The following is a 24,156-nucleotide window of genomic DNA, read 5'->3' as shown; positions in this document are numbered from 1 at the left end:
AAAAAAGAAGAAAGAAAAATAACTTCGCTCAATGCACATCCCTTCTTAAGGATTGCTGACATAACTCCTCGCTCTTCTCAAATCGGCGTCATGCTCCAAATCATCCCGTACAAGACCCTGCTCACCGTTCGCATCGCCCTTCCTCGCCTTCTCGACATCATCCACCCCTGAGCCCTCGGCATCCTCCCCTCCATACGCATACTTGCTTCTCGCGCGGATCCTAGCACCATATTTCCAGAACAGAAACGGAATAGCACAGCAGGCCAAGCTGATGAAGGCGAGCAGCGACGAGGCCCACTGATCGCCCAGCCGATCGTACATCTGCTCCGTGAACAGCACCACGCCAGCGCCCCAAAAACTCCTGATGAACGTCTTGGCCGCCAGCGCCGAGGCAGCCTGGTGCTGATACGAATCCACCAGGTAGTTGTTGGCCGAGTTGTACAGGAAAATGAAGCCGAAGCCGACTGGGAATCCGCCCATGGCCGGCCCGGCCCAAGACAACTGCGGATACGACGACCACGCAAAGATGAACAGGCCGACGGGTATGAACCAGCACGAAGCCATCATGGGGATCAGACGCACCTCGGCCGGCGGACGGCCGTTGTGCCGCTTCACAAGCGTCAGGTAGTGCTTGTTGACGAGCGGCGAGCAAAGCGCAGAGCACAGCACGCCCACCGCCACGGGGATGAACATCAACCCCGTCTTGCCGGCCGAGTACCCCTTGCCCTTTTGGTAAATGATTGGAAAGGCCACGAAGAACATGTACAAAAGGCCGTAGAGGACGCTCATGTACAGCGAGATGAGAAAGACGATGAGCTCCTGGAAGAGCAGCTGGAAAGGGCGGACCAGAAAAATGCGCAGGCGCTCCGACATGGGCCGCAGGTCCAGGTCCTGCTCGGTGACGTGGGAGTTGTCGCCGGTGGAGGCGCGGAGCTTTCGGGCGCGGCGGTCGAGGATCGTCGGCGCGTACGTCTCGGGCACGGTGAAGGTAATGAGGATCCAGACCACGCCTGCGAAGATGAGCTGGATCCAGTAAAGCCACCGCCAGCCGGTGGCATCAGAGAGGTAACCACCGATGAGGGGACCGACTGACAAAAGGATGGGTTAGCGTGTCTCGGTCCATGCGATGACATGACGGGGAGCAAACGTACTCGCAGGGCCGATAAAGGGGGCCGCTGAAAACGCGGCCATGGGCACGCCGCGCTCTTCGTTCTTCCATAGGTCCGCCAGCGTTCCACCTACAAGCGTCATTGGCGCAGAAAAGGCAATGCCGTCAATGGCTCGGCAGACGAGCAGCGTGGCCATGTTCTTGGCCACGGCGCACGGGATGACGAAGACGACGGCAATAAGCAGTGTAGATCCGCTATCAGCAAAAAGCAAACAGTCAGTGTCTACAACCACACATTTCCAGGAGAAGTACCGAAAAAAGAAAGAGAGAGAGTGTGAGAAAGGCGAGGCGACTCACTATATGATTCTTCGGCCGTAAATCTCGCTCAGCGGCGCAAACACCATCGGCCCAACACCAAAGCCCACCACAAACAGCGAAATGCTCAGCAAGGCCACCTCCTCGCTCGTGCCAAACTCCTCCGCCACGCCGGGAATGTTGGCCGTCACGACAGACGAGGCCAGCGCCACGACGAAGCACGTCAACGCCACCACCATAGTACAGTACCACTTGAACGCCTTGCTCCAGTTCTTGGGGTTCCCCGGGTCGTCAGGCGTAAAGGCGACGAGCTTGTGCGCCTGGTCGAGCGGGATTTCGCCCGTGCGAGATGGAACCGTGTACTCGTCCATGCGGGCGCCAGTGGTGAGCGTCCGGTAGGGCAAGTTGATGTCGAGATTAGGGTCGAGCGTTTCTTTTTGAGAAGGATGAGCCCCGTGAGACGGTCTCCTCGAAGAAGACGAGCATCGTGTAGACGACGACGTGTCCATGGTGACTGCGTGTTGGGGAGCGTCCGCTTCAGAGGGGGCATCTCTTGCGTCCATGTTCTTAATGGGAAATAGAGGGCGCGCGTCGTCCAAGGAGAAGGTGGAAACAAAACAAAAACCTGCGCCTAGAGCAACGAGCGGTTTTGAAATAATCGACGACTTATACGTAGCTATATATACATGTCAACTAGTGTGTGACCGCCCATGGCTTTCCTCGGCACCTCCCTGCCCATTTCACGTAAAGGCATAGCCGAACCCGTGTACCGCGAACGGTTATCGCGGACAAGCCGCATCCGAAAAAAAGTGAGCTAGCAGCATCCCCACAAGGCAGAAAAAGAGCTTAAAAATAACAGAGTAATACTGGAACCCTGTGAGCTTTCAGGCACGGTGCCACGCAAGGATTGGCTGTCAAGGTGGCCCATGGCCAGAGCACTGAAGACTCAAGAGTCCGCGGAAAATCTTGCCCCCACTGACGGAGCGAGCAAACGAGTAATTGTCGTCGGATTGGGATCCACTCTTGGCCCCATGGTGGTGTTAGCTCACGCTTTCGAGGAAATAAGCTCGGAAATTAGGGACAAAGCCCTGGATGATGGCGAAGCCGAGAATGGGTCCCATCCTTAGAAACAACAAAAACACAAACCCAAGAGATACCACGTTGCGATAAAATCTAGCCAAAGAATACTTGACCCAATTGCTATCTTATATACATATTTTATCTTATTGTCCACCTTTTTTTTCCTAACTTCCTATGTCTTACTTCCTCCGCTCTCCCTGTATTTCGGACCCCGATCTGACATGGTACATTCTTCTGGGACTCCACCCGGCGCCGGTGTGGGTCCGGTCCTCGGTCGGCCAGTGTGTACATAGGCATTCCTGTATGCAAAATTTGGTTGCCAGCGCCGGCATCGGTTATGCTAACAAATAAAGCGCGGTCTAGAATTAATTCGGACTCCAGCTTGGCGCCCGGTTTCCTCCATCTAGACCCTCAAGCCGGTCGTTGAGTCGGCGGTAGTGGACTCTGGAGTTGACGGCCCGTGTCACGTTTTGATAGTTTTGATAGTTTGACGTCACAAGGATTGCCGGCTCGCGCTCCCATTGGCCCGCTCGCATAAGATTGATAGTTTCTGCCCGGATCGTCAAGCCCCTGGTCTCCAATCTCGACGCCATCAATGCATATGCGTACTCCCAGGCCCCAACATGAGCGCCTTATCGTAATTGCACGTCGAGTCTTGCGATGCCATTAACTCCTTCAACCAAGTCCACCGACGCCGTGCCGCTCATCCTGTCGCTGCCCCTGGCTCTGGTGTACCAGCCTGCTCGCTCAAATGCAGACCGTCGCTCCACGAAGTTCGTGCCCACGGTGCCGTCAAAAGGATCAACAATACCGCCAATATCCGGTGTTTTCATCATGCTGGAGCTTTCGCCATACCCCGTGAGGCTATCGCCATCGTGGTCAACCAGACGCACGCCTCCGTTCAACTGGATAGCTGTCCTTGTAAGCGGCTCAAACCTTCCCGAGTCCACCGCCCATGCATTTGCCCACCCGGAAGAGCTGAACGCCTAAACAACCATCTCTGGCGAGGATTCTAGGGCAATCTCAGTCAGGTCGTCGTATGTTGCAATCGTCTGTCCCCAGATTTCGAGGGGGTATGATGGGACGTCCCGGAATGCATCGCTGAATACATCTACCTCACCATAACCCTCCTCAGCCTGCCAGGGCTCCGAACTACTTTGTCTCCGAATCCTCTCATCACTGAAAATTTCCGTATTCGAGTGACGCATAGTGCTACCATAAGATGGATCATGGAACAGGTCTGGCGGAACAGTGAAGAACACAATCAATTGCTTGTTGAAGACGGTGTCTGTGGTGTTCGGTGGTGACTCTGCCGCAAAGGTAGCTACAACTCGGACCCCATGCCTTACATCTGATGCAGCCGTATACAGTATTGGTATTGCGGAAAAAGCTGCTCCCGGGGGTCGAAACCACACTTTGCGAAGAAGACGTGTAACAGACCCAATCGGAGCGTCAGTTCCCAGGCAAAGGCAACCTGTTCGAGGGTCAGTGAACAGGATGTGATATCCATCGCTGAGAGGCACAGCACGGTAATGGTCTGCGCTCCTTGCCGATACAGTCCGTATAGCTCCACTGTCCGATATCTGGCCGTCTTGAAATGCTCTCGATCTCATGCACATAGGCCTCGTGGGTTCGCTCGATCTTGCAGCCGAGGCTTGGTGGCTGTCTAATCTGGTTACGCCAGTACTCCAAAGTGACGCCAAATCTGTTCTTTCTGCTCCACTTATCGTAGTGCAAAATTCATTCCCCGAATCCACCAAGGGATCAAGCGGGTTCAATAAACCAGCTGCAGAGCTGATTAGGCGAAGCTTTTGGGCCGTATCAGTCCCTCGTCGCGCCGGTAGAAAGTACAAAAAGTCGCTTGGAGACGACAGTGGAAACCACCGACTAAGATCTTGACCTGTCAAAGCATCCACCTAGTGTAGCTCGATTCCGGCCGCGCATCCAAAAGCCACGCAGTCTCGCTGAGGACAAATTGCAACCGAGCGTGGTGGATCGTCAGCTGTGCAGATGTTTCTATATACGGATCTCTCACCAACTTCTACAGCAGGTGGTTCCTGAGGTGACCTTTCATAGCAGATGCAATGTTTGGCTGATCCTGTCAGTGGATTCTCCCTTGAGGTTGGCACAGAGCCCGATTCTGACGGCCCAGCCGTGCACCAGGCAATGGGCGACAACCTCGAAGTAAGTTGCTCATGCGTTGCGATTTCACAAACCATACCCACACGCCCTTCCATTAGAAATGCCACTGAATGTCTCCCCGATGAGGTATCTATGCTGGAACACAGAATCCGGCGAGGGCAAATAATGCTTGCAACGGGGCGCATGAAACCCAGAGGCATGCCTTGCCTACGTCTCAAAGGCACAGACCAACCCGAACGTCCAGGCTGATAAACATGATTCAGTTCGTATATATAAGCCAGTTGATCTAGAGCCGCTATCAGATACCGCCCGCAGAGACTGACCGTAAATGATACCTCTCCATGCAGCTGACTCTTCCGGCGTCTAATCGGTAGTTGTCGAAAGTCAGCTTCTCCCATTTGAGCGAATACCCTCCCGTTTGGATTGGCAAGATTACACTCCCTTGAAATCCACTTGCTCATTATTCGTTCCTGGCTCATCCCAAGTGATCTTGCCAACCCCATTGGCGTGATGATGCGCAGCATGCTGCTCCACCATCCCCCTTGCTTCAGCATCTGCACAAGCAGTGTGCGATGCAAGCTTGCAGAAAACCAAGACCGGCATGTATGACGGGCAGCATTAAAATCAGCTGTCGAAAGAAAAGAATAGATGTATTGCAGTATTTCTGTAGGAACATTCATTGAACTTGGTTTGTCTGTTCAATAAGCGCGCTGCGTTAGCAAAAAGTGCGACGCCTTTACCTTTTCGACTTTGCCAACATACCTTCTGTATCGGCATCATGGCGGATGTAACCAGCTCCTCTGGCTGCCTCTGCTTGATTCGACTGCCCTGGAGGAGCTCGGATGCCACGATTGTTGATAGGCATGCGGGTCGCAACAGCCATCGTACCAAGAGACTGATCCGGTGACCGGGTGTCGTTTAATGACGCTCTTCGAGACGCCCTTGTGGAGTAGAATCCAGCTACTCCTCGTGAAACGAATATCTGTGACGACGTCTTGCTGGTATGTTTGGTACAATTGTCACGATCGAGCCGCTGTTACGTATCTAGGTAGTATGAGGCGTTAGGAACAAATAGCAGATATTTTAGGGCATGGGAAAAGTTAGGTAATAATGTGAATAGGAGATGATGTACGGAGTATTCGCAGCCTCCTTGGTCTTTTTGCGTCAACTTAGATGTAATTGACTCGCACCTTCCTGACGAAACCATGCATCCAGACTCGCTTAACAAACCAACTTTCACATCCGACACCTTACAAGCTCACCTAGCATGCTCCATATGTTCCTCATAATTGATATAATTACCACGACCAGAGTCTTGGAGAAGCAAACAAAATCGTAAGCTAACAAAAAAGGTATTCTTTACACGAATTCCACGTAAACCACCGGTCCACCATCTAACAGATAATTCGTCCTCATTATGTCATAACTCCTTCCAACGCACAACCCAACAGCCCAAAAATGCATCACCAAACGTCCAAGTTCCAGCAAGTCATAAAACAGCAAACACCTCCTCAACACTCAAGATCTTTGTGTGCTGTCTACCCATACATTATCCTCTCCAATACCCAACGAGCTGTCTGCATTCGGTAGGATCAGAGTAGGACGGCCTTGGGACAAACGATCGCCCTCCGTCGTAACATCATCATCGGCTAGCGGCGGTGGATCATGGTAGATCCATGGAAGTTGTAGCCTGTGCCCGTGTTAGTACAAAATTCTCTTAGGGGATGCCTTCATACCACTCACGGAGTAACTAAGCTTGGGTTGACAAACGTCAAGCCTCTCTCTTTGAACTCGTCTAGAGTGCTTCCCCTTCTCAGGATTTGGCGCTGAAAATGTGGAACATCATCATCTGAGGCCTCCTCTTCTACAGCTTGTTCGCCCTCGCCGTTTTGCTCTCGCCCATTTCGAATCGCTCTTAGCGCAATCACTCTTGTCAGAGGCTCAAAGCGTCGGTTAAAGTAGTAGCTATACCAGATCGTAAATGGAATAAGTGGCAAGACTGCAACAGACTGCACAAATGCCCTAGAAGAGGCTATTTGCCCCACCATGACTGTCTCGAAAACCAGAAGGCCAATGACTATGCGGTAGCAGATTATACGCCACGCACCGCCCGTAGCATGTTGGGGTTGATCCATAGCATACAGCAGCATATACTTGAATGTAAAGTATCCCAGCCCAAAGTAAATTATGCCGAAGATGAGAATTATTTCTCCGTTTAGTAGAACACTGTAGATGATACACAGGTTGAACACAAGCAGCGCAGTCGGTAGATAGAAGCCGTACTGAAATTTTGGAGGCTTCTGTAATTCAGCAAAATCGCGGGGCGTGGAGGAGAGCCACCGAGATATTGGGAAGAGAAATACACTTCCGACTTCAAGTATTCGAAAGGGCATGAGACCAATTCCCTGCAGAATGATGAAGGATGTGTAGAACAGTGAAAGATCCTCCACGTCACGGGCAATAATCCGGGGTATCAGGCTTGTATCTTTAAGAAAACGCCTCAGTACGTTGAAGAATTCGAATCCAGTTCTCGAAACTGCAAACACGAAGAAGGTGTTGAAAAATGTAAAGAAGAAATTCTTGGAGATGACAGACAGCTCCACGTCTCCTTGCGATACCATGCCTTGGTGGTTTGAAAGCCAGTCATAGAGGTATGGCACTGAAACGTTGAGCAACGAGACGATCAGCGTCGGCGCGCTGTTCTGAATGAATGACCTGATGACAGTATGGTCACTCAGCCACGCGGCAAATTTTGGCAAGACCTGATCAATAGTGCATATGCTTAACAAGGACGCTAGGAATGCCGTGGGAAATATCCAGACGAGCGTCAACACCGTGATGAAGAGTGTGATGGCCCATGCTTTCAGTCGACGGATGCCGCGCAAGGCGTAGGTATTCTTCCACACCAGGTCGGAAGGCGAGGGGGTTGGCTTGGTCAAGAATCTACCAGGTCGAGGATCTATTCTAGCCTGGATAACCATCTGACAAGATGCGACCGAATCCACAGTGACGAGGGCCATGTCCGTAGGTTCGTATTCCTTCTTCCGAGCTTGGACAATCTGCTCGTCGAGCCGGCGCAGCTTCTCCTCGTAGTAGTCGATTGCATCAACCTTTTGGCTTCGGAGAAGCAGTGGACCGTATCGAATAGACACCTGAGGTCGGTCGCCGGCAAACATATACGGCCGGTCTTGCTGGCTTGAGAGAAGCCGGGCATTCTCGGCAGACTCCTCGTCCCTATTTATGCCGCGGACTTGACCGACTGTATCATCGTCCACGTCCTGTGTCTGGGTTGCATCACTGTGTTGTGTTGATGATTCTTGAATTTTGAGATATTTTGCCCAGGAAGCTTCTAGCTTCCGCAATAGTAAGTCTCGATGCCGAACTAACTGATCGAGATACTTCCAGTCCCTGCACAATGTGATGGAATCCACGAGGCAAATATCGAGCTTTTCAATCAAGTCTTTGAGCTTTTCTTCGGACCTGTGCTTGATCGGTATACCTGTAAGACGGAAAGTTCGGTCCGTTACTGTCGACTGCGAGCCCAAATACCTTTGCCTGAGGTCGACGATCCGGAACGTCTCCCAATTAATCGAATATAGCGTAACAGCTACAAAAAAATACGTAAAGATGACGTATGCCCACAAGTACGGTTTCTCGTTGCTCTTGTCCTCGTCGTTATCTTTGAGCACGTCAAGGCCGTTTCGATACAGTATTTGTGGCGAACCAAATAAATCTCGACCGCGTCCATCGTGCTCCGGCTTGTTCGGATTTAGCCAGGTCTCGTTTCCTCGGAAGCTCATATTAATTGGCTCTAAAACCACTATCGCAAAAAACGCCATGATGGAAAAGAGTCGGATAGCCATTTTGAAAAATGCCAAAAACTATTAAGCATCAGAAACCGTGGGTAGCGTGTATGAAGTGGCGGGATGGTGCCTACCACAAACGCATCCAATCCCGCAGCCGCCAATATTTGGTTTTCGCTAATTCTGTATAACTGCGGGATCCATCCGAAAAACGAATTCGACAACGCCGGCAGATTGATCTTGGGGTCGAGGCGGCGCTCGCGAGCCGCGTAGAGCGACGGCCATCGTGGGCGAAGTATCTAAGCAGGCAGACCATTAGTGTCTCCTACTTTTGCACACATGTTGCGCATTAGGCTCCATTCACTCACACAGAAGGTAATGAAAGCTGAGACTCCCAGGACAAGGGACAAGACGAGTTGCAGCTTGAGGTCATTGATGGTCTGGCTCCTGGGCGCGATGAGTTCCTCCCGAGAACAGCCGTTATTCTCCGGCCCCATCATGCTTCATAATTGTGTCGGTGTTCTCGGCACCTGCAGCTGCTAGTGTGGCGGGCTATGCATAGGCAAAGAGATTTGGAGGCTTTGACGTCGGTGACAGCAGGTGTTAGACACAAGGGTGACGACAGTGAAGCAATGCCGGGTTGGAAGCTTCAAGATCAATAGTAGCATGATGGGCCTTGGTCCTGTGACGTCTTGCTTTGTGCACGGGCCATGCATAACAATTTTATGTATGTAAATCTTCACCGAGTGTTGCGTAACTACCTAGGTAAGTACTCCGTACCTGGCCCCAGTCTGCAAATCGTCTCCACCAACGGGGAGTACCGAGAACCTGGGGACAGCAACAGAGTGCTGCTTTCTAGCTTCACTCCAAGTAATGGCCTTGGACCGCCAGGAGGTCACAATTGCATTCGTATACTGTGTTACCCATTCGAATCTACACAATAGAAGCCTAGCCAACCTCCCGTCTCCTACTCATTTACCCTACATACTCTGTGCAATATCTGTGTAAATGGTTTTATGTCAACCCTTGGGCACTGTTCGTTGCATACAAAATCATACATTTGTTTTTACGGCGATGTAAAAACCATCCGAAGTGGCCTGGAACGCCGTCAACAGATCATTGTGGTTAAGACAATGGGTAGTACTAGTATCTCGCGGTGACTTGCTCACAACCCTTTCCCTTGGACATCCCTACCCACTGAGCATGCTCTGGACGCAAGCCAACGAAGCGACAAAGCACTTGCAAAGCATAACAATTACTGTCCTATGTAACGTGTGGCAACAGGATCTCACAACGAATTATTACTGCCTCCACATCAACGTCGCAGGGGGGAGACGGCCGCTCGCCTCAAGTAGTATTCAACTGCTATAACCAAACGAGAGGATTGGCCCCCAATCTGCGCGAGGTAAGTGAGCCGTCATATTTTCAGGGTGACACTCGGAGGGCGTCAAATAGCAAACTGAGACTTCCAGAGCAGCTCCGGCCAGCATGGGCCAAACAGACACCATGCCAATACGACCGACCTTACAGATGATCAGGCCATTATCGGCCTTGCCGCGGCCGCCCTTTTTGGCGAGCCATCAGCGGCTTCTTGTGACACAAATGGTGAAATTCATTATCTAGCGCGGTACTGAGTACTCTTTCGTTAATCAATACTTGGATTCAGGTGCTCGTGGTATAACAGTGTCATCATGCCCGACCTGTAAAGGACGAATATGCCACCAGGGAATCGATTTGTTCTCATTGGAAGCAGAGTCTATGTGCGCAAAATTGTTCCCTTGATAATATTGCTCAGCTACTATTTGTGCAGGTTGTCGGGGAAAATACCCCTTATTTCGTCAACCAGAAGCGAAAACCTCGATTCCAAAGCCCTCCCATTCTCCAATTTTGGAAGGCGGGCATAATTAAGAATAGTGGGCAAATGAAAGTATGACGCGCTGCCGGCACTCTGACATCGATGCCTGGTAATTGTTCTCACGAATACAAAGACCTGGATTCGGGACTTGATTTTTTTCTTTTGTGGGAGACACGCCACACACACCCAAAAAACAAAACAAATCATCTAGTGACTTTTTCATGGCTTGTGCTCGTGAGCCAGCGTTCTCGGCTCGATGCTTTCGTCAAAACTTTCCAGTTATCAATCCCCTGTTACCGGCCAGTAAGCTTCAGGGCTCATGAAGTGATATCACAATGGATTCGGTTCTCTGTCAGGTGCCTTTGCATGGCCATCTTCTTTGGTGTCACCAGGAAGTGGGAGACCGGCTGAATGTGATCACCTGAGTGTCAATCCGCTTACCCCTGACGAGCACTGCGCCGTCGGATCTTGAGGGCAAATGTAATGCAGCCATGAATAGCACGATCGCTATAGCACAGCATCCATCTGTCACACCGTGTCGGACGACGTTAATGTGCTTTGGTGTTGGTCACTCCGTCGAGGGAAAGATAAGAGAGCGTCAGCCGCATGGGACATGCTCAGCCAAAACAGTTGACACGCCCAAGTAATTGTTGCACAGTTTTGTTTTCGAGAGTGACGAGACAAATTATCCGAAACTTTGTGTGTTTTCATGCCCTTCTCCCCGTACTGCTACTATTCTGTCGACCGCCGTTAATCCCGACCCTACGGCATTTGCTAGCATGTGACGGGCTCATGTGGTCATTCCACTTGGAAGTTTCTGGAGTATTTTCCAGAGCGTCGGAAGCCAAATGCTTTAGGTTATTGATAATGGTGAAGCCGATATGAACCAGGAAGCTACCTTGCCTTGACAAATTGGGAATCTTGTCCGGTAGACTGCCTCATGATAATGGTATAGGAGTACAGAGGTTCAGCTTCGTTTTTCGTTGCCGTTAGAGGATCTTTGTCGGTGGAGCTTGGCATACATTACAGTGACTCGGAGTTTTCTGCTTCTGGCTATCCGCCGTGGTATTTTGTGAGACTGGTGATATGGGATCAGCCCGTCCGCAAAGATTGGACCGATGGCCGACTGCCGGTCTCCCGAGTCCCCAAGCAGAAAATTGTGCCACATTGGGTAATTCGGTTGTTTCCCCTTCGCTGCAGGTGGGTTCTGAAGGATCTGTGGTACCTACTACGAGTTAATGTGAGGAAACACGCCAACGGCCGCATATTTCCTAAACAGAACCTGCTCAATACTTGTACTACAGTATGTGGGCATGTCAGAAATCCCGGTTATGTACCAGATATAGGACCCGGCCCCTTGAAGTAGTCATGTGAGATTGTGGTCTCATTGTGGAGGAACCCGATGTCCCCAAATTGTTCTATTCGTAGGAGCCAAAGGCAACATATTGAATGCTATATAAAGCAACATATAAGGGTCCGCGTTATTCGTGCTAATGACTATCGACGGCGGAGGTTAGCAGGAATCATCATCAATAAATTTCTGTAACGTTTCTTCAAGAAAACATTTAACCCTTGCGAGCAGTATTGTGCTCTTCTTGTGACAAAAACGCCACTGTGCTACCGGTAACATCACGGTTGAGTATGGCGCCGGGATGATTGATGCCATCAGCTTACCTGACTGTTACTGCTGTCGCGGGAGAAAACAAGTGATATGAGAAAATGGGAGCTATCCAATATACAGGAACCAACAACGAATAGACATTGGCAGTGACTCGGTTGCATGCGGGAAGCTACATTGCCAGCTCATCTTTGTGGTTGGCTAATTAGGATTTCCATTCGCCTTCTCTCTGGTAGCATCATATGCCGGAAAGAAGCAGATATTGAGTGGCGTGAACCGTTTGAAGCAACCATAAGAAACAAAGCCCGGGGACACATCCGTAAACTCATTCGTGCGACAGTGAGGAGAGGACGCTGACGGCGACCGATAAGATCCGTCTAGGATTGTACAAACATGTTTGTTCCACAGCTATTCACGCCGCAGAAAAGAAAAGTTCTTGCGCAATGACGAAGCGTCACGATCATGCAGGCTGCCGCCGCAGTAATGAAACCGCCAAAAGTTGTCGAGTTCCAGATTTGATGAGACCGCAAAAATAGGGCCTTTGAATTGACTCGAAGACTCGTGACACTACAAGCACACCAACACAGATGGTTACTCGTCCCTTGATCTTGACGAGGAAGCAGTATAAATTGAGCTGGTTTGCCCTACGATGTCAAATTTGACTTGATGAATTGGACACATTCAACAGCTATTCAGTCATTGACAAGAAATAAAACGGAAGGCCCAAGTCCAAAATATTACGCATTGCCAATACTCTAAATCGTAGGATGTCTGCAAACAACAACAAGACGCACGGAGTGGTAAATAATGGTTAGATGGACCAGCTGTCGCTGAAAAACTACGAGAGTCGAGAGTATGCTTCTAACATTGTACCAGGAGCCGGAGTCACAAACAATTCAAAGATAGCATCGTCGTCGTCCGTCACAACGTCTTACGGCATGCAGAGTTTTCTATCAGAGCCTGGTCCCTGGGTCGCCAAAGGGGCCATCCCACCCAGCAATGGCCCTACGTGGACAAACCACAGTCAATCGAGTGGTGGAAACGCATCTGCCCATCAGGGTTCTCGACATCGATAGGTCATTTTGACGACGACATGTTTTTTTTTTTTGGGGGGGGGGGGGGGAGGGGGGTGCGATGTCTGTTGTGTCTCGTCCAAGTTCAACTCATCGACTCGCTCATATCAGACATCATTCTCCCTCTCTCCAAAAAAACCCAAAAAACAAGGGAAATAAGGATTTCGCGCATGATTAGATTCATAGGTAACAAGAGCAATGAAACCATTCACCTTGTTGGCCATTGACATCCATTTTGATGTTCGTGCTTAATGTGAGGCCGATAATGACTTCAGGTTCATGGTCTTGTAGACGCAAATGGTGCCAGTTTCCAAGGTTCTGCAGATCGCCGCGTGAAAGCAAAGGTTTCCGGGGATCGTGGATTCATGGATTGATAGGATATCACAGATCCGGTCCGAGACAGTGCCCTCGAGTGGATGATGTTGACTGCTTTGGGCTCTAGACTCCTAGCCAACTGTTCGATCAAGTGAGTCCTGGTGCTGAGACTGAGACATGAGAAGAAAAAACAACATTGCAAGTGGACGAACGCATCGGGGCAAAATAGAGTACTACGCGCTTGTACTCTATGATTATCAGACCGCGGTAGCTGCTTTCGGATTGTGTACAGTGGGAGGCTGTTTTACCGATGATAACATATCTAGGAAATGTTCTTCATGTTTGGTACTCCAACTCATTTGAATTGATGAGCACTGGTGGGGGTGTTGGGCTGGGCGAATTCATCACATTGATGAAAACGGGTAAAAAACGAGCCGTCAGTACCGTGGTGAGCCTCTTGGTTCCGGAGACGACCCGAGCGAAAAAATACTAGCATCAATTGGGGAGGTTTTACTAGTATTGCGTTGACTCTCAATCCCGTGAGAGACCTGGCTCGGCCTGACAGTAACAGTGTCTCTAATAATTCTGGTTGTACCGCTTGTTGTTGCCAGCAATATGGCCCACACGCACCTCAACAGCTGTTCGCCATTGCCACAGCCCGGGTTACTCGGGGGTTTAACCGTCGAGGGCGACAATCGCTGTGTGAAGGCCGAACTGGTGAAACGGGAACAGGCTCTGCAAGGCGGTTGGACGACGGGGAGATGCGGGGAAGGCGCAGGGCAGCGAATTATCCATGATGGAAAGTTGCGATGGCTTGTTGGGCTGACAACACGAGAAGAAAGCCAGACGTGTTTTAGAATCAACGGGCCTGCATATCTCAGGCGCGGCGGGTTGCATGATCTGACTGTGATCTGACTGGGGTCGTTCATCGACGCGGAAATTGCATGGTGGATATTGGTGCAGCGAAAAGCGCAGTCAAACAACGCCAGGAACACGCAAACTGAATTGGCCGAGAGGCGTCTAGGCTCAATCCAGAATCCAACACGTCGCCTGGCTGTCTCGTAATTCATCTCGGGGGATTCCGTAAGCTGGGGAAAATTTGACTTCAATGCCTGTACATACGGACTAGGTATTAGGTACCTACCTGGTATGGGGCACGACCGCAACGGCTAGGGCCCCCATATATCAAGCCACCGTTTCGGTGGAAAATGTGCGGCGCGTTGCAAAGGGCCAAGCCACCAAGCACTCAAGAAAAGCAAAACCCGACTTCTCAAGATGGATGTGTGTCTAGCAAATCGCTGGGAATACATGAAAGTTGAAGGCAGGCGGAAGGTGTTTTTGCCTCTGTTGTCGCGACTATTGTGCGGAGGACAAGGACTACATCGTGGCCTCTTGGCCAACCTCAACAATCTGAGCTTCCATTCCCGAATTTGCGCCTACGTGCTCCTGGTGGTCCTTGTCGGCGCTTAGAGGCGACGACGCAGTGCCTGGTCTCGAATACATGTCAAGTGGTACCTTGAATGTTGGTCTTGACCATGCGCCACAGCCGACGGCATGGGCGCTTGGGTGATGCCCCCACCAAACAACCAAAAATAAGACTTCTGGAACCATCAGTGGGCAAGTGGGCAATGAAAGAAGGTGCTGGTAGCTAGTAACCGAGTGTTTTCATGATGGATGATTGACAAAGAAGATAATCTTTGTGCTTAGTGCAGCTTACGCGAATACGTGATGACAACGTGAGCGCGGTCAATTGATGTGACTACATTCGTGCACACTGGTGGATGGCCAGAAGTTCCCAGAACACAAAAAAGGAGCAGATTGGAAGCCACGGTGCCAAGATGCCCGCTGCAAACGGCTACAATGTTTAGTCCCAAGCCAGCATGGCAGAGTATGTAGTACTCCGTATAATTTGAAGTTTGGCTCCGAGCGACGGAACACAAGCCCAGGCTGGGAGCCGAATTGTGAGAAGACACCCCATGGCTCGAGTCGTGACGATGAAGTCGGGCAATGCTGTGTCGGGAGGATGATGTGAGGGCAATGGGGGCAACTTTTTTTATAATCTCAGTGCTGTCTGGTTGGAAGTCGGTGCCCTAAGCCGCCCAAGCTGCCTGAGCTCGGTGGTTCACATGCAGGTAGTGGTGCCCCGTCCCTTGGTTTGCTTGGCTGCTTCTACATCCAAGTACCGAGTTACCTCTTGTGCTCTCCTCGGCCCTCCCGCTTTCAGCCTGCCTTGGTCAACGAGTATGCAAGTACCAAGGTACCTAAGACTTAGTCAAGCGCCAAGGCATTTGAGCTTGGGACCCACAGCCATCGTGGACATTTCAGCCACTTAGATCTCAGAACATGGAACCTCATTGGTCATTAGGGACTCACCTGAATCCACGAGCAAGCAGTGGGTCCCTATCACCACACTGTACTCCGTACTTAAGTACAGACCAAGAAAACCAGCCCAAGGTCTCGTTCTCAGCTTTCACTGTATAGTCCGGCCTGTGTGAGGTGGCACTGTACATGTGCACACCTATCAACTTTGCAGAGCAGAACCTGCAGAGGTACTACAGTTGACCACTTGAAATGACGCCAGTGCCAGGTGCAGGTGCCATGTCCATCCGACTTGACCTCTCCTGCCCATTTCATCCTGACACCAGTTCTGAGTTGACTCCTCTCGTCCCGCCCACCGTTCTTCCAGGTTCGCTCACGCTGCTGTGGCTCTCCATTCCTTTCACCTCAACACAATCAAACAAGCGACACATTCTACAACCTAACCATCGCTGGCGCGTCGACTGCGTCCCGTTATTGTTTTGCTCCCATTATCGCCAATTCCCTCGCATTCCCGACTCCTATCGCTCTTTTCGCCCGTTCACACTTTCATTCGTTATATTGGCGGCTGGCACGGTTGCTGTGAGGAAGAAGGTGCTCCGGCTCCGCTTGGCCAGTTTCACCACAAAGTAGGCAGCGTCTCGAAACAAAAATCTACACCTCGAGTCTGATCACCCACCAAATATTTTTGTCTCATTTTTGCCGGCGCTGCCCATATACCGTAACGGACCGGCTCATCCTACCTTCTTCCACCAAAGAAAACTAGCCGCAGCGATACACAATTCGGCGGGCATCGACACGACGGCACAGGCGACACGGGGACAGCCTCCTGTATCGCAGCTCCGCTTGGCACAACACTCTCTGGTTGAGCCTGCACGGCAGAATCAATCGCTTCTTAAAGATTGTGCTCCAGGAGACTAGGGCTCTTATCCAGTACCACTACACGATTATCACACAAGGAAAACATTCACGACTTACATCATTGGCAATAAAATGGGTACGATTTCTCTTCGAATATCTTCCCATGATTATGGTGACCCTATTCACTAACCAAATCTTGCTGTAGCGCAACAACCTGCCGGCAATGGCCTGTCGTATACTATCGTCCCATTCAACGATATCAGCAAGCTTCCGGCTTGTGCCAATGCTTGTGGCCCTCTCTGGGATGCCAACGGCGCTTGTGTGCCTCCAGCCTTACCTACTGCCGATGCAGGTACATACGAATCATGCTTTTGTGCCGACTCAAGAATTGCACCATTTTCCACAGGCGGCGGCGCCAATGTCTGCCCGAATGCTTGCCCAGGTAACCCGCAGGGCCTCAGTTCCATTGGCAACTGGTTTACCAGCTTCTGTAATGGCAAGGCCCCTAAAAACACCCCACAGACAACAGGAACGAATACAGCTACAGAAACGAATGCTGCAGGCTCCTCAGGTAGCAATATTGGTGGCAGCAACAGTGGAAATGGCGGAGACTGGTAAGTCTGAAAATATGATAGTCCTTGACGACACGGGAACTAATGTGCCTTGGCGAAAAACCAGGCTGTCCAACCACTGGCAATGGGTGATCATGCTTGTCATTCTCGTCGTTGGCATTGCCGGTATTTGGATTGGCGCATGCATCTGGCGCCGGCGATATTTGCGAAAGAAGGACCGGCAAACTTCACTCGGCCAGAAGCACTCAGGGTCTGCTTCTCATCCTTCATGGGGACCCGCCGTTACTGGTACTGAGACTGGGACCCCTATGGCACACAACGCTGGGCGTGACCCTGAGCGAGGGGCTGCCACTGAAAAGGCAGGGAAAACTCAACCTAAGAAGTGGACAGTTACTCAGCGCACTTAGACGAAATTTCTTATTTGTTGCCGTTATCAACGACCAGCCTGCGATTTATTCTCTACGACCTGATTTCTCATGTTTTCTGCATAGTTGAATTCATTTTTCGCCGCATATTGCTTTGCATTTGTTCTTCTCGAATCGGCGGAATATGAATACATCGCTGGCTTTCTGACACTCATCGATATCGACCTATTGGATATACAGTACACATCCTGGCTTGCACTTATGTGCGCCTCCTCTCTTCACAGGACTCTCAATACGGCCGTATCTTTTCGTTATTTTGTCACCGTAATCTCACTCGCCCGAAGGATCTTTGCTCTTCCAGAGCCACAAAATGTTGTGTCTTTTGCTTCAGATTTCAAACTTGGGGGCAAAAGCACAGGCAACAAAGAGGACAACGCTTGCGCTTTGACCCTTTGTTCTTTGTCTTCCTAGTCTGTACCTGGGCATTTCTAGTCTATATCTTTTAATATGTTTGGTGGGATTTGAGCTTTCTCGCTCTATTTTGGGAGACTGCAGGCGTTTTCGAAGGGATCATGTGGACATCATGACACTGCATTTTAGAGGTGCCGACAGGCTTAGCCTTGCTTTGTGTCGTGGGGATTAAGAACCTGGTAACCCAAGGTTTAGGAGGACAAGGCCATGTAAACCGGCAAGCTATATATATATATATTTTCTTACGCCACAATGCGTCCTATGTGTAAGTCAGTGATGGGAGACGTTGTCAATAGGACCAAATTGTATTCGTATGCTCATGGCGGTTCTATAAACACGTGTAAATAACAAACATTTTCGGGGACAATGTTCCAGGTTCCTAGCTACTACTGCCTCTGCTGCTCTTCCCTACCGTCCATGTACAGATCAATCAAACAACCTGCTGACCATGCCTGCGTGGGACTCTGCATTCATTAGCACCTTCTGCAATTGTTTAGAGAAGTAGACGCAAGCTTACCGAATCAGGGCAGTATTCCCCATTCTTCTGCGTCAACTCTGTTAAGCCAGCCCACGGGCTCTCCTCAATCATCTTCTTGCACCCCGCCAAACGTCTCGTGACCTGCTGGAAAGCCTCTGTTCTACCCTCGGGTGTCGTGCGTCTCATCAGGTCGAACTTTAATAACGCACGGAGAAAGAAGCCCGTTGGCCAGAGCCACTCCGGGCCTTGGTGGTAGTTCCTCCCCTTGCTTGTGGCGAAGTCCTCGCTGTCTTCGCTGTTGCGGTAGTATGGGCGGTAGTTGAGATCTGCGGGATCTAGTGTGGCCATGCCTGTCGGGCCGCGAAGGACCGAGTCGGCTAGACACAAGGCATGCATTGCGTGGCTTGGGTCGAATAGAGATGGGGCGACGGCCATGGCGATGGGGAAGTTGGCGCGGAATTGATAGTCTTCGTACTCCTTGCCGGATTTATAGAGGTCCTTGTAGATTCCGCGACGATTGATGATGGCAGGGTTGACGTCGTATTTGTAGTCGTCTTTTGACGAGAGAGGGACGAAGTAACATCTCTCGAAATTGGCCTTGATCCGGTCTGCCCAATCTTTGAAAGAGACACTCGTTCCGGTTGCAGTTTTGACTGACGAGTAGGCATATTTTCCTTGTTCATTTAGTTCGGACAGCCATGATAAGGTGCTGTACAGCAGACCAGTGATCTCAATGGCAGCACCATCTCGTGGCGTTCCGGGCACTCCCTTGGAGCCGGCTCGTTCGCTTTCTCCCATCTTGTCCATCCAGGTTCCACAATTGGACTGATTGCCACCAAAGATAATGCCAGTCTCCCAGTCAACATGAATGTCCTGGTTGAAACCTTCATCTTTCATTTGAGAATCAATCTGTGGTCCAGCGTTTGCCTCTCGGTACTTCATCCCGGTGGCGTGTCTTTGAAGTGCCTCCTGGATGATCTCCTCTATGGTGCTTTCTTTCGAGTATGCCCTAGGGTCTTGTGTTGGAAACCATGTATCGTCATAAGGCAAGAAACGTCTCTTGACAGTTGACCTTAGCAAGTCCACCCCCTCAGGAGCGTATCTGATAAAGTCTTGGATGGTCTGCAGGAAGAACCAGATTGAATCTCTAGAATTGTAGCGAGGCGCATCGCCACTGCTCAGTAGGTTGGGGATCATTCCGTGCTTCAAAACGCTTGCAAATGCCATAATGTGCTCCTTAGCCTCATCAAACCGGCCAGTCCCCAGATACAAGCCACGGATGGAAATGAAAACATCGCGCCCCCAACATCTTGCCCATTCAACTGCAAAATGAGGCAACCCTGCAGCAATGGAGGGAACTGCCTTGTTAGGCCATAGTGATGCGGACTTGACATATCCCGTCTGCTGCACACTAACCAGCGCCAGGTTTTGGATGAACCACTGTGCCTTCTCGATGTTCTCGCCCATCAGCTCCAAGGCTCTGTCACGGCTGGCCTTATAAGCTGTTCGAAGAACTAAACCAAAATACCGGGGGAGAAGGAAGCTAGGAATTGTTCGGATTGCATCAAAACGTTCACTGAGCCAAGTGGCTGGCCTGGCAAGCCGCTCATTGCCCTTTGTTTCACTCATTCTCTGAACACGGCCAACGATGTAGTCGAGAGACCAAGTGCCCTGCCGCAGATTTTGGCACAGAGGATGGGCGAGGTTGTTCTCCCGAATGATGCTCTTCATGAGACTCCACCATCCCTGCAATCCGGCGTAAACCAGCTTTCCATGGCCTGGGACATTGTATGTACCGTCACGCCCACCATTCGAGTCAAGCTCTTCAGCCTCGCACCTGTACATTAAAAAGTTTAAGTCAATGAGGTTCAACTGGCTCCAAGCTGCTTTTGCGCCTGATGTGACATATGTGTCGAGGCCAGTAGAATGCTCCGCGGCAGGAATCCACGTCTCGAAAAGTGCAATGCTTCCAGGAGGGAAGTTGTCCCGCACAGTAAGGACGGTGTCCTCGCCCTGCGAGTCCACATCGACGCCAGCGATATCTATGACACGGCTTGGGAGACCAACTAGAAAATGGCTGTCATTGACTGCTTTTGCTGTTGCTTCTGCGCTGGCATCCACCTCTAGAGTCCAACTTCCTAGGTGCTGGGCTCGAGTTCCCGCCAAACGGACTGGAGTCAAAGCACCATTGCCATTGCCGTAGCCAGGAAATGCGGTGTGAGCAATTAAAAAGTATCCTTTTCGCGATTCAGGATGAACTCGGTGCACAGTAATGTATTCTTCCTCGTGGTGGATGTGCGTCTCGTCGTAGCCATCTTTGCCCATTAGTGTATGAATTTGATTTAGCAACTTCTTTACTCCAGCAATTCCGTTCTTTCCACGACCAACTTTGATGGGACCGGACCTAGATGATTCTGACGTATACAAGCGAGTTTCGTTGACGAGGTCTATGAGCCTGGGATACACTTCATCGTATCCCATGACGGAGCCTGTGGCACTGGAGCACATGCTGACAAGTGCCGCATTAGGAAGGGTGTCTCGAGCATCTCGTTTCTGAGCTGGCGTTTCATTATCGTGAGTACAATCCATGAAGAGGGCGTGCACTGGCGTAGGTTTGATTCGCCGTATAACTTCTCTAGTAAGGTCTCGCCCGCTTTCCGAGTCTGGTGACGGCGATGGGTCACCATGGGCGATTTCGTCAACCTCAAAACTGCCAATTGGGCGACCACCGTGGCGATGAACCAGTCGACTGAGCTCAGCGGTGCTCCATGCTTGCATAGCCTCTCGAATGAGCGAGCTGAGTCCGAGTCGCTTCACGAACACGTAGTCAGTGTCTTCGGAACCGCTAAATAATTCAGCCACGACATATAGGTCTGGCCGCACGCGGCGTGCTTCGTCGAGAATGTGCTCAGCAACATGAATCGGCGTTGAATGACAATTGTCTATGCGCAGACCAGCAAAATAAGTTGCTAATTTACGAGCATACTCCGTCATGTGCTTCCAAAGCCAAGGGCTATCGTCCGGCTTCGAACCATACCGTAGCTTGACACAGTCACCCCAAACGATAACTTCGCGTCGCAAGTATACCCGTGAGTCAGGGCCGGCATTGTCTATCAGCGCATTGCCGCCCCATACCCAGCCATTGTTCACTACCATCAAATCTCGCGGGTCATGCTTTGACGTCGTATCATTCTTAGGCAGACGTGTAAAGTATGTTTCTATCAGAGGGTTTTCATCGTTGATAGGACCCAGTTTGGGACCGTGATCGTCCAGGCGAACATATTTTATACGGTTGTATAGTTGTTCAAGAATTTCCTTTATGTCGCCATCGTACTCTTCGTACAATGGGACATTCAATGCATGTAGGATCTCTACCATTTTTAAGCGGGCCGCCGCCTTGTCTGCAGAGTTCGACGACTCGCCTTCGTATCGGCCAAGGGAGAATGCGAGCAAAGTTGCCGCTATATTAGGATCGACCCTTCTTCTGAATCGTTCACCTAGGCGATCCTTGCCCAAGAGCGCAAACTTTCGGAGGAAATCGGCATGTTGAGTGACGCTAGAATCCCTAAGCTGTTTAACCGCTTCTTGAATGCTCTCTGTATCTTGGGGCGTATACGTCTCTGTCCCAGCCCATGTGTCCACAGCAGCGTCGGCATCTCGTTCCACGTCAAGTGCATAATATTCCCAAAGACGAATCTTTGCGATGACCTCTGTTTTAATAGCTTCCATGATCAGAAGGAGATCTTCGGGTGATTTTGGATCAGTCGGCAGGCCAAGAGATTGTAACTTTGAGCTCAGCTCTAGCAATTTGGAATCGAGTTCGTACGCAGACTCTAGCCATGGCGCAGTTGAAAGGTTATAGCCAGCTTCCGGGTGCTCTTGGAGCCATTTTGAATTATGCGCGGTATGATTGAGTACGATATCCGTCAAGCTTAGCAGGGAATTGTCCTTCTCCAGGCTTTGAATCAGTTTTTCAACGTCGCTCTCGCCATTGGGAAAGCAACCAGAGTCCCAGCCGAGTTGATCGTACAAGCTGTATGGTGACTTGGACGATCCTCGGACTTGCAGGGGCGTAAAATGAATCATATTATAACCTCGATCGCTTATACCTCGCAAGTGACTATCCCAATCGGTAGGGTACTTGCCCATGAATTTACTGATGACAGAGAATACCGACAGCGCGGGCAGCGGGAGTGGGCGTCCGTCCAAACGCAGCCGTGGCGCAACATCTATGTAGTAAGTCGGTGTTCTTTTCAACTGGTTCGAGGCTTGCGAGGCCGCCTCAGAAATACGTGGTTCGAGGCTCGGCAGCTCGGCATAGGTGGTATAGAAGGCATAGGCTCCTGGTTGGTGGATCTGGATAGATATCTCGATTGTGCGATTGAAGTCGGGTGTTAGCCTGACAGCGGTTAACACACAGGTCAATTGAGTCATTGGACAATGCGGGAGCTCAGCAAATCACACACTTGAACTCTCTGAAGCTATCGCGACGAAACTCCCTGCCCTTCTCGGGGATATTGACCCAGAGGCTGCCATGGCAACATATTGACGAAGTGCCCTCAATGGCAAACCTGAGAGTCACAGGATCATTGGACAATGGCGCAATGTAGATGTACTGTTTCTCGACATCGGGAGAGCCGTCATCGTTGAGCGGTAGCAGATATACCTGGGTGGTTGTCATGGTGCCTGGGCTCATGGTGTAAAAGGAAGGAGGGGGGCGGCGGTTGCTGCCCCGCGCTAGAAAGGACTTGGGCGGGACTGGTAATCGACGTCAGAGGCTCACACGCAGAGATCAGAGCGCTGTTGTCGGTCGACATGTGGTTCGGTCAAGTATCCACCAGAGCTCCGTGATCTTTTCTGCAGCTGAATGTTTGCCGCGGGACAGATCAGCGAGACGTCAAAGGTCGGTGATGACAAGTGAAAAGGTTAAGCAACAGAGTAGCAGCGCGCCTAGCACAACAGGCCGGCCCTCTAAATCGAAAAGGGGCACAAGGGTGGTTACCAGCTCCCGAGATGGGTTGAGCTAATTTTTTTGATGGCGGCACCCAAGCGTGGGTGATGTTGAGGAAGTGGTGTGCGGCTGTTTATGGACATGTTTGAATGGAAAGGAACGAAGAAATCAAAGCAGTGACTCGCAACCGGTCTGCTGACCGGCCATTCGTCATCCATGCCTCAATATGTGCAACAAACCAGACGTAATGAACCAGACTAGTTACCGATTGTGCCTCAGCTTTTTCGATCGTGATGGAATCGGTAGTGAGGTGACCTGGTATTCGGTTCCCTAGAGGGCAGGATGCTGCGGACCAGGTACACCCACTGTACTATCCCCACAATAGGTCAATAGAACCCATCTTCGAATCGCCGACAACTCCGGCGGCGTCTTGTCATCGTGTGTAAGCATGACGTGAGACATCCGCGAACATTGAACGCGTTGGTCGTGGCACCTAATATCTGGGGTATCTTGAGCTGAATTGGGGCCATTACCCAATTTCGACTCAAGTTCTGTATTGGACATATTGTGAATTTATAAAGCGCACAGTCTTGTCCAAACCCAACCGCTTCCTATTTGACGAGATGTATATATATCGGCCCATCGGGGGTAATTCTTCCGAACATTGAATCCATTATAAACCATGGCAATCACCCACCTGGTAGCCCCGTCAATCCCTTCCTTTGGTACATATGGCCCAAACCGCCATTCGCCAAGCCCCGAGTCTCGTCAAAGTTGCCGCCACGGTTAGCGTAGACATTCTGTACGAGTATGAAGGCAAACATCGAATCCTA

At 50.7% G+C, this 24,156-nt stretch overlaps 4 protein-coding genes across 4 annotated transcripts; 1 reads left to right on the top strand and 3 right to left on the bottom strand.

Annotated features, from left to right (window-relative positions):
* Positions 1-45: 45 nt before the first annotated feature.
* MAA_06999 (major facilitator superfamily transporter) lies at positions 46-1,932 on the bottom strand (the record flags this gene model as incomplete). The annotated part of the gene is made up of 3 exons (XM_007824997.1): positions 46-1,088; positions 1,152-1,363; positions 1,466-1,932. 3 exons carry the CDS (start codon positions 1,930-1,932, stop codon positions 46-48), a joined length of 1,722 nt encoding a protein of 573 aa, XP_007823188.1.
* Positions 1,933-3,135: 1,203 nt separating this feature from the next.
* MAA_06998 (cefP protein) lies at positions 3,136-8,945 on the bottom strand (the record flags this gene model as incomplete). Its single annotated transcript, XM_007824996.2, has 8 exons — positions 3,136-3,489; positions 3,619-4,403; positions 4,539-5,273; positions 5,408-5,678; positions 6,194-6,335; positions 6,389-8,526; positions 8,583-8,747; positions 8,817-8,945. The coding sequence occupies 8 exons, from the start codon at positions 8,943-8,945 to the stop codon at positions 3,136-3,138; spliced, it is 4,719 nt and encodes a 1,572-aa protein (XP_007823187.2).
* A 7,673-nt stretch (positions 8,946-16,618) lies between these two features.
* On the top strand, positions 16,619-17,465 carry MAA_06997 (uncharacterized protein; the record flags this gene model as incomplete). The annotated part of the gene is made up of 3 exons (XM_007824995.2): positions 16,619-16,658; positions 16,692-17,100; positions 17,165-17,465. The coding sequence occupies 3 exons, from the start codon at positions 16,619-16,621 to the stop codon at positions 17,463-17,465; spliced, it is 750 nt and encodes a 249-aa protein (XP_007823186.2).
* Positions 17,466-18,280: 815 nt separating this feature from the next.
* Positions 18,281-23,068, bottom strand: MAA_06996 (glycoside hydrolase family 13; the record flags this gene model as incomplete). The annotated part of the gene is made up of 3 exons (XM_007824994.2): positions 18,281-18,358; positions 18,412-22,771; positions 22,839-23,068. 3 exons carry the CDS (start codon positions 23,066-23,068, stop codon positions 18,281-18,283), a joined length of 4,668 nt encoding a protein of 1,555 aa, XP_007823185.2.
* Positions 23,069-24,156: the final 1,088 nt, after the last annotated feature.

This window comes from Metarhizium robertsii (genome assembly GCF_000187425.2).
Source record: "Metarhizium robertsii ARSEF 23 chromosome Unknown MAA_Scf_2, whole genome shotgun sequence".
In the NCBI taxonomy this organism is placed as follows: Eukaryota; Fungi; Ascomycota; class Sordariomycetes; order Hypocreales; family Clavicipitaceae; genus Metarhizium; species Metarhizium robertsii.
This window is presented reverse-complemented; position numbering and strand designations above follow the sequence as displayed.